Here is a 15,994-nt window from a genome sequence, read left to right on the forward strand (position 1 = left end):
AAAAAGCAGTTCTTAGCGGTTTGAATTTGGTGTTTGAGTAGACAACACAGTTACCGCATTTTTTGTATTTGCATTTTTTTTAAGTGAAATTAAAATAAAAATTGCATTATAAAATTAATAATTTTGCCAAGAAATAATAAATGGTAAGCTATATGTAATTTTCAGACTTTCATTTCATTAACTGAAGATTGTAATCCAGCCCTCACATGATGTTGCTGATAACATTAAAAAAAAAAAAAAAAAAGAAAGCTGTTTCCTTTGATATAAAAATTCAAATTTTAGATAGTCTTCAAACTGGGGTTCGACGGCAGTGGGTGAGCATTTTGGAGTCCGTGAATCAACTGTCAGATCTATAAAGAAAAATGAAGAGGCTATTAGAAAGCGGTATGTTCTGGTACAAAATCGAGTGCGAAATTATCATCATACACGAGATGTTTTTCTAGAAAAGCTGAAAAAGCTTTAGTGATGTGGATAGAAGATAATGTACAAAAAAGAATGCCAGTTGACGGAAATTCCATCAAGCAATCAGCATTGAGATTTTATGGACAGATTAAAAAACTGCAGCCAGATACTTCATCACAATCGAGGACAAAATATGAATTTCATGCAAGCAATGGTTGGCTGGCTAAGTTTATTAAAAGACATGCTCTTCACAATATAAAAATTAAAGGTGAAACGGCTTCTATTGATGAAATAACTGCTAAAGCATTTCCACAAAAACTTGCTAAAATAATTGAGGATGGAGGTTACACTCATGAACAAGTTCGGAATATGGATGAAACTGGCCTTTTCTGGAAAAAAATGCCAAAAGGAACTTGCGTATCAAAAATGCGAATAACTGTTGGTGGGTTCAAAGCAACAAAGGATTGCATAACACTCCTATTTTGTTCGAATGCTAGACGGATGTTAAAACCACTGCTCATAAATCAATCATTAAGACCATGGCCAACAAAAAAGCTTGGGTGACCATTGATATTTTCACTGAGTGGTTCCACAAACATTTTGTGCCAGAAGTTAGACGCTATTTGAATGAAAAGGGTCTCGAATTTAAAGTGCTTTTGATTCCTGATAATGCACCCGGTCATCCTGCCATAGAACACCGAAATGTGCAATTTTTTTCTGCCGCCCAATACCACATCATTGCTACAACCTCTAGAACAGGGTATAATTGCTATAGTAGTTCTAATGATATTACAGTCTCACGAAAACGAAAGTTTTCGCGTTTATTGTCAGAAACTGATAGCGAATAACACAATTTTTTTATAGAATCCTTAGCAAACAACTGAAATGGATGTTTTTTTTTTTAAAGTTATTAAAATTCATTATATGTGTGTGTGTTCTCCATGAAATGTAAATAAAAATCTTATGATCGTAACGAATTTAATGTTTGTTTTGTTCATTTTGCTTGTATTTCAGGTTTGTAACCAATCTTCACTTTTTCTATGGAGTCAGTAGTTCTATTTACGCGTAATTTTTAGGAACGTATCTATCGTGTAAAAAGAGGTTTAGGTGTATATCCTATTTGCTGCATACTCTTATAAAAGAAATTCCCTGTGACAAACCTTCCTCTATAACAATCCAGTTATTTAGATGCGAGCTCACTAATGAGTTGCCTGTTCATTACAGTAACTCAATCTCACAGTTATGTACAAAGTATTTGTGCAGTTATTGTAAATATTATTATAAACGTATGTGATCCCAATGAAAGCATTATTTTTATTATTATAATAATTAGTGGTTTCCATTTTTAAAATTTCTGTAGTATGAGTGTCCTGCATATGTCAGTATGAATCTTTGCAATAAACTATATTATATGACGGAATGCTGAAGTTAAATATAGCAGCTTTATAGTTTAATTTTTTTTTCAAGTAACAGATTTCCTATTGAGTTTTGCAAATATTAATGTTATTAAACTTCATTACTATGAAACATTGTGACAGTGAGTTTTGTGTGTGTGTATGTGTATATGTATAGAAAGATTAAATGGATAATAAACATTTCCAGTGAAGCAGTGTTAGGCATCAGAAAAATACAGCAGACAACAAATTGATTTCGACAGAAAAAATTGTTTAATGACAACAGAGAAGGTTTGTAGCAGGAAACAGATCCCATTATATACATTCCAAATGTATCCTTTGCCTCTTGTAGACAAATATAGATGTAAATATTTAGTAAAAGTTAAGCAATAAAAGGATTTTTTTTATCTTAATTACATATATCCTTTTATTGTACTGCACTTATTTGATTTATTATTATTTTAAAGGATTTTCTAATACAGAAAAATATAATTTTGGGGCGTTAAATTCCACAACAGATTTGACAGTTACTTTTCTATATCCCGAGATTTGAATTGCTGATCCTACATTCCAGCTCCTCCCTGCCATAATACATCAACTTATGCTGACAATGTCAGTTTTGGCATGTTTGATGCTTGCTAGTTGATATTAGCAATTGAAATTTTCCATTAAAGTATCACTTTGTATGCTTTAATTAAATTTTTGATCAAAAGTTGAAATGAGTTTCCATGTGAAAATCGAATCATTTGCGAGAAGGGGTTAAACTGGACAGCAGAAATAATGGTCTTAAGTGCTTTCACTGTTTCATCAGATGAACAAATATAAAAATAACATTGTACTTATGAATTGTTTATGGTGTTTATTTTGTATTTTACTTGATTTCATTATGAATTTCTCATTCACATACAATTAGAGAAATATTGGATTAGAACATGATTAATATATGCAGTGTGAAAAGAAAAATTTAATATTTGCAGGTTGTTTTCAGTGGTATGTCAACTCTCAAATCTCAGTGGGAAACAGGCTCGGTAAATGCTGTGAAGGAAGAGAGAATGGAAGAGAAGAAAGAAGAATTAGCCAAACTCAGGCAGCGCATGTGTCTTGGTAGGTCAGAATCTATGAGGGCTGTTTATGAAAAGGCTTGTCAGGATGCAACAAAGACAACACCTACACGTAGTGAATCGGTTGTACTTGGTCGTGATGCATATGCTTTCCGCTTGAAAGAGAAATTTGAAAAGGGAGAATTACCAAATGAGGTGGAAGAAGAAAAGTTGGAAAAAGTTCGTAAAGAGAAGGAAGAAGATTTAAGTGTATTTACAGAACCAGGTAAATCATTTTTCTGTTTATACTGTTAATTCTTTTCATAAGGAGACCTAAGTCCATCTAGAGCAGTGGTTCTTAACCTGGTTGGTAGCACCCCCTGGGGGCACTGAACACTGAAGTGGGTGGTAAGCAGTTAGGGGGCACTGAGGGAGTGTTTAGCGTTATAATACAACTTATATAATAAAAGCAAAAAATTCCGTATTTAATCTAGCATCCCTATATATATATTGTATTTTTGACAACACTGTTCAGAATATTGTATGTCTGGTAATACTGTTCAAATTTATTTGCTACTTTACTTATTTTTTAGAATTATTACATTGAAAGATAAGTAATTGGGCCACTTTTTAGTCTGAATTTTTCTACATTGAAAATAATTAATTTGGGCTATTTTTAGCGGAATCCCCTACTTTTATAAGCTTTATCTGCTACTTTTCCTAACGCCTATCTGCCAACCCTCGATTACAATTTTGGAGCATTAAATTCCGCAACAGATTAGACAGTTACTTTTCTGTATTCCCTAGATTTGAATTGCTGATCCTACATTCCTGCTATAATGCATCAAATTATTTACATCTAGCCTGTGATATCATGTGCCACACTTTGTTGATATTGTGTAGCACTGTAGCCCATTAAAATGAGTGAAAAAAGAAAGCGTTGGCAATTCAAGTGGATATCTAAAATATGGAGTTAATCTGTCTATAAATAATGAGTAGTTACCAATGTGCTTAATATATGAAAAAACTTTCTCAAACGAAGTCAAGAATGATTGAGCATTTAAGAACAAAACATCCAAATAAAGCAAAATTATGTGGAGTACTTTCGCAGAGACTAAATTTTTCTTAGAAGACTAAATTTAAAAATTGTCCTGGACTTAAAGGGTTGGTTGCAGTACAAAGTAACCAACAAGAGAAGGGACTTGTCTTACAAACTTTCAAATTTAATTGCCAGATGTGGAAAGCTGCATACTATTGGCAAAACTCATTTTACCAGCTATAAATGAAGTTATAGATAAGATTATTGTCCCAGGTATAAGTAATATATCAATTCCTCTCAGCAAAAGTAGTTCAATATCAACAAGAATGGATGGAATGGCAAGGGACATTGGAAAAAAAAAAACTTTGATTTAAAAACCATAGAATTTTCTTTACAACTTCATGAGAGAACCTTACGTGACAATGAAGCTTTGTTAATGGCCTATGTGCGTTATACTAATGAAGAAATTCTTGAAGAGTTTCTATTTGCTGAACAACTGAAAATTGAAACAAAATGTTCTACAATTTTTAAGGTTGTTAAAGACTATTAATGCTAAAAACATTCCTCTCACAAATATTGTGCAACTGATGGAGCACCATCTATATTTGGTCGTCACCGTGGATTTATAACACATTTAAAAGAAGCAGTTCCAAACATCTTTACAATTCACTGCATTCTTCATAGTCGACATTCACAAGATGCTGTTAGTTGCAAAACATCTTAGCGGGAGACTACATAAGATTTTGGATAATGTTATTAAAAGCAGTGAATAAAATAAAAGCCTAGTCATTGAATACCCATATTTTTGGGAACTTTGCCATGAAAGTGAAGAATCTGACCATCTTTTGCTTCACACTGAAGTTAGATGACTCTCAAATGGAAATTATCTGCAATGCTTTAATGATCTCTACGATACCGTTTTTGAATTTCTTAATTCATCTGATGAGAACACGTGTAATGTTCTTGAAAAGGTTGATATCGCGTATCTTTCCAATATTTTCACCAAAATAAATGAGGTTAGCATCAAATTGCAAGGAAGCAACGTGAATCTTATTAAAGCATAGGGAATTTGCAAATTAACATTCCATAGGTATTCCAGAGTATTGCAAGACGAGATTTTCTGCAGTTCCCAAGTCTACAAATAATAGACAATGATTTAATATTAGATACAGATTTGGATTGTTATTGTTCCCATCTTCTGACACTGAAAGAAGACTTCATGATCAGGTTCAAAGATTTGCATGAGCTTAAAATACCTGATTGGATCATAAATCCATTTCTTCCTGGTGCCACTTCTGTTCATCCAAATTTGTGTGAAGAATTTATTGGATTAAAAAATTATTTTGAAGCTCAAGTACAATTTTAGTAGCGTGAGTATGAAAGATTCTGGCCAAACATGCAAGTATCCTCTGTTTTGGCAAGAAATAAAATTACTGCTCATAGCTGTTACTTCATACTTGGTTGAGAAAGGATTCAGCATTGTGTTGCAGTTGTTAGCTAAGCAGCGAAATAGATTGCAAATAAGTGAAAAAGAGACTTGAGACTTCGTTTGTCGAACATTAGACCTGATTTTTTTTAAAAAATTAGCAGTATCTCATCAGTCTCAGGGTAGCCATTAATGATTGGCATATTAAATACAGTAAGTTTACATCTTTTTTGAGTAAAAATTAATATGTTTAAGTCATTAATTTTTAATTATCAGTTCAAATATGTTGATGGTAATTTAGGTTTGCCTAATAATATATTATAATTATCTTATTGAGTCATTAACTTAGTGTAAAATTGGTCAGGGAGTGCCAGGCTATACAAATAGTTGAAAGGAGGTGCTGGGCAAAAAAAAAAAAAAAAAAGTTAAGAACCACTGATCTAAAGTAATAATGTCATAAACTCCATGAATCACCCAAATTTATATTTGAGAACTGAAGCACCCAAAGGAAACCATTCCCATACTTGGTTTAAAACTCTGTTGATTTTAAAGTCAGATGAATCATGTACCGATTATTCATCACCCTGATATAGAATGGTTTTCTACATTAACTCATCTTCTTTCTTTTATTCTTCTCTCACCTTTATTTTTTTTCATATATATTACACGACTCCTCTATGGAGTCCAATGACTCATATGCCACATCACATAATGCTTTACTATAATTAAGTAGTATAGACTGTCTGTACTAATCCACACACACATGCACCCACTTATGGAAATTTTGTCCATTAATCTTGTAAATCTCCGGCTGAGGTTTTTCAGAAGGAATTCCATCTTCTAGTTGAATGCAGAAAATTTTGTCAGGTGTGAACAGGTTTAAAAGTAGTTTCAGTATTGACTTCTTTTAGATATTGTATTATACACTGCATGGAAAAAAGTCAAACATTCCCTGTGGACAAGGTGCATCATGCTATGTAACAAGTCACATGTTTGTAGCTAGTATAAATAGAAGGAATATGATGCTCCCAGGTTAGTGCAATTGTGTCCAAGTGAAATGGCTGTGAGAGGGGGAAACTGATAGTTTGAAAGAGGCATTGTGATAGGATGCAATGTTGCAAGCCTGTCTGTTTTGCAAATTGAAAAATTGAGCCATCCCAGGTCAACAATCAGTGATACAATACTGAGATGAAAGTGCAGGGAGTCAATTGCAAGTGCTTCCTGCAGTAGACTATCCACCACACTTGCCAAACATGACAATAGGATTCTACGAAAGATATGTGAAAACCACCATTCATTGGCCAACAAGTTGAATGTGCAGTTCCTGGCATTGACTGAAACACAAATCTGCACAAAAACATTCAGAACCAAGTCTGACAACATGGGTTTCCATGGTAGAACTTCAGTGTGCAATCCCAACATTACCCAAACCAACATGCTGTGTCCTCTTCAGTGGTGTAAAGACAAATCACACTAGATCTTCTACTGAGCAGATGAATGGGTGTAGGTATGCTTGATGAACGTCTCTTACCAGAGTACATAACCCAACCTATGAAATTTTGAGGTGTCAGTGTGATGTATGGTCCTGTTTTTTCTAGTTTGGCCTCAGACCTCTATTTCTCATGCCATGAACATTTTGGAAAATGTAATGCTTCCTACTTTGTGATGTTTCTCTGGAACTGACCATTGTCTCTTTTAGCAAGACAATGCACCATGTCATAAGGTTGCTGCTGTAACTGCTGTGTGGTTTGTGGACATGAATGTCACTACTTGACTGGCCTCCACAAAGCCCTGATCTCAGTCCTATTGAACATCTATGGGATAAACTGGAGTGTTGGATGAAGGCAAGGGATGTTTGTGCTCCAGCAGTCCAGAACCTACAGGGAAAATGGTCCATAGGATTGCTGCAATCATTGCAGCGAAAAGAAGACCTACATCTTATTAAGGTTGGTGCCGTGGCTGTTTGTTCCTCGCACTGTGGTGTCAGTTGACTTTTTTTACAAGTAGTTTATATAAATACTCAGTTTTGCCGCCTTTTGTTGTAACGGTCAGTGTCACATTGCTTAAAAAAAAATCTGTCTCTGGAGATCATTGACCATAAGTTCCTGATGTCTGGGTACACAAGGCTAGCGCACGTGATAGTGATCACACTAGAATTAAAATAGCAAAGAAACAAATTGAAGATGAAATAAAAAATTATGATACCTAGAGACTTGTACCAGTTTATAAGAATGATCAGAGCTAAAAGAAGTTCAGTCACTGAGATGAAGCAGAATGATTTCCTTGCTTTTCACAAATTCTCAGTGATGTGCTGGTCAAATGAAACTACAATGGAGAGAGTGCAATGGCTCAATATAAAATGGCTATAGTACACTTCATCTTTTGGCAAAATCTACTTCAAACACAACCTAGATATTGAAACACTGTTTCAAACTTTGGATCTAAAGAGAAGGAAAGGGAGTCATATTGGAGCAAATTCAATAACTGTACCACTCCCTTATACAACACTCTTGGGAATCGATTCTCTTAAGAAATGACATCGATCAGTCTTCAATGTACTAGATTGCCATGATTTCTGCATGACTTGTCTAACAAGCAGCCATGCAAGGGAATGTGATGAACTGGAGAGCTGTTTGGAAATGGATTGTGATGAATAAAGATTCTGTTTTTTCTTTTCTTTTGATTGAGCAAACTGATATTTTGTGTGTGTAATTTATTTTTTTTTGTTATAGATTTTATATATATCCCTTGATTAACGCTATTAAATAATCCCTCTATGTTACCGTGTAGATCAAAATCACGTTAATCAAATATAATAATCAATGGTAAAAATTACAATTCATTCATGATCGATTACTGTATTAATACACTTATACCTCTCTATACGGCTTTTTGCTATAATGGCCTTGTGTAATTATGGCTAAGTTTTGATATACGGCCTACAATTTTTTCAATATACGGCCAAAAAAAAAAGTCGGGAAATCCCCTGTGTAAGTCTTTTGTCATGTGTTCTAGGCCAGCTGCTCCACGCAGGAACTACTTGCGTCTTCTTGTAGTCATGCAATCTTCGCGTAGCACATAATTCATACATTTGATGAGGAACAACAAGAGCCAGTTGTTTGCTGACAATTAACCTCAAAGGATTTATCGAATGCCTTACTCATTTCAAACAAAGAATAAACATCCTACTTCAAAAAGATCCTAATGAAGAACGCAGCGGCAAAGTTTCTTGCTGCATTAACACAGTTATTAACGGCTACAAAGAATTGCAAAAAGAAAAGAAAAAGGATGCAATACAACAAACGTTGGACAAATTTTTTAAACCAGGTCCTCAGACAACAACAGATGGTGACATTAACAAAGTGATGTCGTGCAATTCGTCATCAGACTGATTCGAAAATTTAAAAACAAAACAAAACAAAAAACCGTTCATTTGTTTTGTTTTATTTTATTAGTACGTATTATAGAATTATATTTTTGTTTTTATTAATAACTAATGTAAATGTTATTTTAAATGGGGGGGGGGGAAGCATTTTCAACCAGAAACCCAATGATTTTCTATTTTTTTTTATAAAATTGGAATGGGTCTTACCGAATTTATATGAAAATAAATGATTCGTTATATAGCATTTCGCTTTGCGGCCAACTTTTTTTGAACATATCTTGGCCGTATAACGAGGTATGGGTGTAATTCGTTTTATATGGTACTCTTTTAGGAAAGATAAACAATGATGCAAAGTAAATGTTTAATAAATGTTTGTACCTACATTAGTTGCTGCAATTTTTTTATCAAAAAAAAGTTGAGTCGTTTGAAAGGTTTTAGTTTTTTCCTATCAGCATAAGTTCTACGATAATAAGCAAAATGACTCTAGACCTCACCAAACAAGCAGTCTTCGATTAACATCTGGATCCGTATCCATTACTTGATGCTTAAGTTATTCTAAACTGCAAAATGTTCCATCTAGTTCTTTAATTGTTATCTCCTCTGGAACCTCATCTTCACATTCCATTTGTTCTTTGTCTTTATATGCACATTGTTGTTCAGTTTCAAGAAGATCGTTGTCACTGAAATCTTTTGAATTTGAATCCAATAATTCTTTAACTTTTTTTTGCATCAACACCATCAAAAACAAGGTCTTCACCAATTGCAACATCTTCAACCACGTTCACAGAATTTTGAAAACCACCTAAGTCATTAGCGCATTCCAGAAAAAAGGTTTTTCCAAACAGCTCTCATGCAGCTAGAACACGCTTGCTCCCAGGAGTCATGAATGTTTTCAACTGCGTGTTTAATGTTACAATTTTTCCAAAATTCTTGGAGTGTAATCGCATTTTCTCCTGTTATTGTTTCTACTGCCTTTGAGAATGTCTTTTTAAGAAAATAGGCTTTGAAAGTTGCAGTGATGTCCATGGGTTGTAGCAATGATGTTATATTTGGTGAAATCTTGGTAAATTTAAAGGCGTGTTAAATAAAACTCTTGCTGCGTATATCAAGGGATTGTCGCAATTAATTTTGGCGCGTTAATCACATCCCGCGTTAAGCAAGGGATACCTCTATATACACTAGGTTGCCAAAATTGTGAAAACCTTTTGGAAAAAAGTGTATTTCTGAGGTATGATGGCTCATAACACAGCCTTTTTTTTTTTTTTTTGGAGTAATATCATAAAATTATATATCAATGGAAAGATAATTTAATCAAGAATGTAATGCAATAACTTTTATGAAGGATTTTTTTATTAGAACAGCAGTTATAAAGAAGAAAAGTGAGACAGAAAAAATGAGATATACAAAAATTCTCACAATGTGAGTTAATACTTAGTTGGGTAACCTTTAGCGTTAATTATGGCCTTACAAACCCCTTCCCATGGAGCGAACCAAGTTTTTTAGTTCTGCAGCTGTTATGATGTTATAAATTATTGCTTCTATTACTTGGATTTTATTGCTGGGTTGCTTCTGACTAACAATTTTCTTTAGTCAGCTCCATAGATTTTTGATTGGGTTAAGGTCTGGGCTATTCCAGCAATGGAATATGATTATCTTGAAACCACTTTTTGCACACAGCAGCAACATGACATGGAGCTGAATCCTGTCGAAATATAAATGCTTCATTGTCTTGGAAATCACGTGCAGAAGGCTTCAGTTTGGGCTCAAGTATTTCATTTCTGTATTTTGGGGCATTTATATTCCCATTAATCACACAAATTCTGCCCACTCCTTTTAATGTTGCACAACCCCAGATCATAACACTAAGTGGGTGTTTCACGGTAGGTATAATGCAATCAGGATGCAAATCTTCTCCGATTCTTCTCTTTACGTATTTTATGCCATCACTACCAAACAAAGATTTTGGTTTTATCACTCACAATAACACTGTCCCATTGTTCTGCTGTCCAGATAACATGGGTTTTAGCCTAGTTTAATCTTTTCAACCTTTGTTTGAGAGATAAAAATGGCTTTTTTTTTTGTGTGGAATTCTAGCATTTAGACCAAATTCCTGCAGTCTGTGCCGAACAGTACTTGCACTCAACTTTGCACTCAACCAAGCATTTCATCTTGTATACACCCAGATGATTTTCTTCTGTCACATAGGCACAGTCTCTCAATTCTTCTATCATTACTTGCTGTTGTGCACCTTTTCCTGCCTTTACCAGTCTGGTTTTGTAGTGACTGAGTCTCTTTATACCTCTTCAAAAATTTAAAAATGCCACCTTTGGTTAAGTTTCCACCAATTTTTCTTCTAATTTCTTCATAACTGTAGCCTTGTTCACTTAATAGTACTATTTTACATCGCTGTCTGGGTGACCAGTCAACTCTTTGCACCATTTCTTTAATTCGCTAAATGAAAGAACACAAAAAAAAAAAAAATTAAAACAACCAACTTGATAGCAATCACGACACACTGACAAATGTCCTCCTCTCAGCTCCAATACATGACATCAATAGCTGAATCCTACTGTGACCTTATTGGCTCTCTAAACACTCATGCTCATTTTCTACATTCAAATGAAGGAAAGCTACTTCATATCAACCTGAGCAAGTTGCGCTTCTTTTTTCTGGTTATTTGGCTATAACTTTTCATAGAATACAGATAATTGAACAAACTTTGTTGTATTACATTCTTGATTAAATTATCTTTCCATTGATATATAATTTTATGGTATTACACCAAAAAAAGCGGTGTTATAAGCCATCAAACCTCAAAAATACACTTTTTCCAAAAGATTTCCACAATTTTGGCCATTAGCGTATATATAGTTGCATTTTTTAACTGTATCGCCACTACCTCAACATCTGTGTAAATTGAAACATTAACGTTGAGAAATAAAGAATATTTTGCAAAAGTTTGTGTTCTTTTTGTTATGTAATCATATAAATGAGGTTGTAGTAAGTGAAATTCCATTTATGATATGTTATTTTCCTTTTTAACATTGTTATTCTGCATAAATAGTTTTGACATCTGTGTAAACAAAGAAATTAATTTGACAGAAATAAGTAAAACATGATCTGTGAGAAAATTTGGAAAATTTCTGCTTTAATAACTTTTATGCTAATGAAACCAAGATACAGAGAAAAAACTGTTCTAATTACAGTCATTTTCAAATAAAACATGTTTATTTGAACAAAACATGATGAAAACCCATCTGTTGTGTTACTATAAAGTTACTTTTTTATTTAATTTAATTATTAAGTAAAAGGGATAATAAATCCCTCATTATTTCAAAGCCGAATAAGAAACTCGAAGATCAAAATCTAAGAGTTTCATGCCGAAGAACTTCCGGCGAGTCCAAGTGTAAGTTAACACTTGGTAGTACAACACTAGGGCAACTCGGAGCAAGTTTCGATCACTGTCCTTAATATTTTCTCATAATGTAAAACGCAGCTCCTAGGAGATATATTACTGTTTTACATTATAGGGGAAGGTTTCGACCTTTATTGAGGTCTCATCAGTGAGTAGGTAGACCTGGATAATACCAAGGTTTAAGCGAACCGAGCTTACATACTTTACTATGCGAATTGCCAAAAAGGTGTACCCAATTTTCGCAATTATCTTTATATCTAAAGATCTCTCTCAGCAGAAACATAAATGATTTTAAGACACAAAATTCTGCATTTTAAGATAATGTTCTTGTAGCATCATTGTTTGTTATTGTTGTGCCCTTTTTACCATCCTATAATTGTTAATTCCTCTTACAAGTTTATATTTTATCTTGCTTGTAACAAATTTCTTACTATACGTGATATCACTCAAATACAAGGTATCTAAGCTCTTGCGCCATTTAGGACATTTAGTTTATGAAAGAAAATCAAAACAAGAAGCAATTTCTTAAATATGTTTAGGTGTGAAACAATTATGCAGTCGTGACCTTGAACTCGCAAGTTAATTTTTCTTCCCCCACCCATGTTAGCATTTTGCTGATTTTCCCAAATGCATTCATTACTGATTTGCAGCTACCATATTTGAAGTATACCCTATAGATATTATTATTATTTTACACCTCCAGGGAGTCCGAGGACTCATCGAAGTAGGGCATCTGCTCTACAACTCCATCTCCACCATTCAATCATCAACTGACTGCATCTGCACTCACCTAGTCTACCGCCAACCACCACTGGTATTTCCACAGACAATCGCAATATAAATGAAATTTTATAGTTTTAGTGTTATCCCTTGAGGGGGAAAACTAATGGTTTTCATTTTGCATACATTGCATAAGTTTAGCATATGCATCTCTTGTCTTTTGATTTCTTATATTAACATTATTAGCTGCTCCATCTGCATCAAATGTTGCCACTGTGGGTTAAAATTTGAAACATTTTTCAGTTTTCATTTTCAATTATACTAGATGCAGTGTTTTTCGCATTAAATCCTGTTTTTAACGCTGCATGGTGGAAAGGGATGGGAGGTGGATTTACCACGTGTTTAGTTTTGCTTTGGTATTCAGTCAATTTCACTGGATTTTCAGATATTCAGCCAGCTGAAGCAGAAAATTACATGCCACATAACAATGCAACAAGTAAGGAAAAGCCTTCTTTCTTCTGCTACTTGATACAAAGGCTTATTGTATTTGCTATGGGTACTTTCTTTGGTGTTTTTATTTTAGATTATATTATGCATTAAAGTTTATATCACGAAATATTAATTTGTCTTAAAATATTGAAAAAGGGTATAGTTTTGGCCTTGAATAATGAAACAGTATTTGGAAGTTTCATGATATATGTGAATATTCAAAAGGTGCAAAATTTACATTTTGCTACTTGAATATGCAAATAACAATATCTTTGTGACACAGGAAAAAGGCGGTATACATGATTATTCCTGTAAAAATGCAAGCATAGCTATGAATTTGAAAAACAAAATGAAAGTGAAGCATCAAACCATAGTGCAAGAACGAGTAAGCAGTGGGATTCTAAAGTAAATAAATGCATGAAAACAACTTTTTTGATGTTAATGAATCTTTACGGAATGGGGGGAGTCAAAATTTTGGCATTTAGCTATTGCTGAAACAATTGCATCAGATAACAGGCCATACTCTTAATTGTTAAAAATAATAATTCCAAGGCTAAAGAATAAACTTATTCTTTACTACAATTTCTATGAAAACCTCCTTTGCCAGCAGCTATTGGGTATTCATCAGCTTTTTTGGTGCAATGATCTTAACTCTTTCTTTCAGAATCCAAATAATCATTGACTCAAGACAAATACAAAATAAACACATTTAATAAAACAAAAACAATATATATATACACTTCAAACAACTTTACATAACTACAAATTTAATTGGATCCAAGGCCTTTTTTTAAATAGTCTTACACTTAAGACTAAACGCTTTGTTTTCAAAATGTTCATAGCCAATTTCTCTCTCTGTCAAGGCCCTTTTCTGAAGATATGACTCCATTCTTCATTTACACAGGATCCTTTTCATCACTCATGTAGCACACACAAAATCTTCCTGACTTAATTCTGTCTCTTTTCTTCAGTAGAAATAATAGTCAGATCTGGCATCCTTAATACAGGTGAAACTTCCTAATCAGAGTTTTCTCAAACATTCCTTTAGAACGTAAATAGCAAATTCTTCTTTTATTCACTAAATGCTTATTGACAGTCTTAACTCTTCCATTACAGTTCTACGATTCCCTTTTTCGGAATCTCCTATAAATCTTCCAATTATCGTTTCCTCCAATATTCCTTTTAAAATGCCTATAGCAATATTTCCCTTTTCAAATAGTTCTACGATTCCTTTTTCGGAATATACTATTAATTGTCCTCCAACTGTCACATAAAAAAAAACTCAAGTTCCTCTGAATCTAAATATCTGCCGGCCTGTGTTCTAAATTCCTTCTGAACGCTATCTTTGTTTACTCTCCCGTTGCTTCGATATCGAACTTGTCAGCTGTCAATCCCACATCAAACTTCTCGGCGAGCATGCGCACTCCTTGAAAATCGCAAGCGAGAAACTAGGTGTAATGGCTGGCACGTTGTCTCTGTTAGCGACAAGAGAACGTCTTCATAAAACACAACCTTTGATAATTTTAAATTACAATAAAATTCTTTTAAGTAATACAAATATCAAATCTGGTAAATACATCAATTTTTTGACTTCTTTACATATCGCTTTTGATAAAACAATTTCAATAACGGGCACATCGCAAGTGCCGACAATGCGTGTTATGAAAACAAAACTAATAAACATTTTAACATAAACAATTCGTAAAAATATTCAGAATTTTAATTATGATTATTTTTACACTATGACTAAACAAACACACGTAAAAATCATAGTAATAACTAAATATTTCATCCTTAGTATCAAAGGACATCGTCAGTACAGTTTATTCAAACAATATTAGGAATAACATACAGTTAGGGCACATGATTACAATAGAATCCCAATATGCGTGCAGTACTGTGTTATAGAATTATTAAAATATATCTGGAGGGGGGGGGGAAATAGATTACATTAGAATAAGATAACATATGTAAATAAAATTATTGTACACAATTTTGTATGACAATTTCTCATACTTTAGGAATAGCAAGAATGCTCAAGACCACATCAGCAATGGGGATAGTTTTGTGCAAGGGATGGAAGAACATTCCTGTTGCAACAAATCAGAAATTGGTTGAATTTCAATTGCATTTCATTTAGAAATGTAATTGAAATGAGGGTTTTTTTGACAACAATTAGGTGTCTAAATACTTTCATGAACAGTGTAGAAGAAACTAGAGTAAGAACTTATATTAAAAAAAAAAAGTTCAGAATTGTTTAATTTTAAAATTTGTTAGCTATTAATATAAAAGTTCAGCTTGTGCCATTAAAATTAAATGAAAAGTATTTGACATTTCATTGCAATTGGTCACCTCCATTTGCAAAGAGGCAGAACACATGAGATGAACATTAGCTTGCATTAGTTAGCTTCCTAATTCGATAGACATAAGGATACAGCTGGCATAAAATGTTACTCTTTTTGGATAAAACTCTTCTCTTATAATTGTATCGCACACTGCAATTCTTTAATTTTAAGTTTACTAATGAAATTGAAGTGTGTAACTCATTGTCTATTTTGCATTTATGCTTTCATGTTTTGTGTTCTCTATGCTTATATCCTGTCATTCCTTTGTTCTTTTGTTTTGTGTAAGATTTTCAGCCATTTCCTGTGATTTCTCCTTTGTGTGTGGCTCCTTATACATAA

General features: G+C 33.5%; 1 protein-coding gene across 14 annotated transcripts in view; it reads left to right on the forward strand.

Moving 5' to 3' along the window:
- LOC150095389 (uncharacterized) overlaps positions 1-15,994 on the forward strand; it is a 613,991-nt gene that overhangs the window by 491,894 nt on the left and 106,103 nt on the right. For all 14 annotated transcript variants that reach the window (XM_090410424.1, XM_090410425.1, XM_090410414.1 and 11 more), the window contains one exon: positions 2,774-3,122. In XM_090410424.1, coding sequence (XP_090266550.1) covers positions 2,774-3,122 — 349 coding nt within the window. The remainder of the gene's footprint in view (positions 1-2,773; positions 3,123-15,994) is intronic.

Source organism: Typopeltis vanoorti, chromosome 20 (genome assembly GCF_054136105.1).
Source record: "Typopeltis vanoorti isolate ZY-2024b chromosome 20, IOZ_Tvanoo_1.0, whole genome shotgun sequence".
Classification (NCBI taxonomy): Eukaryota; Metazoa; Arthropoda; class Arachnida; order Uropygi; family Thelyphonidae; genus Typopeltis; species Typopeltis vanoorti.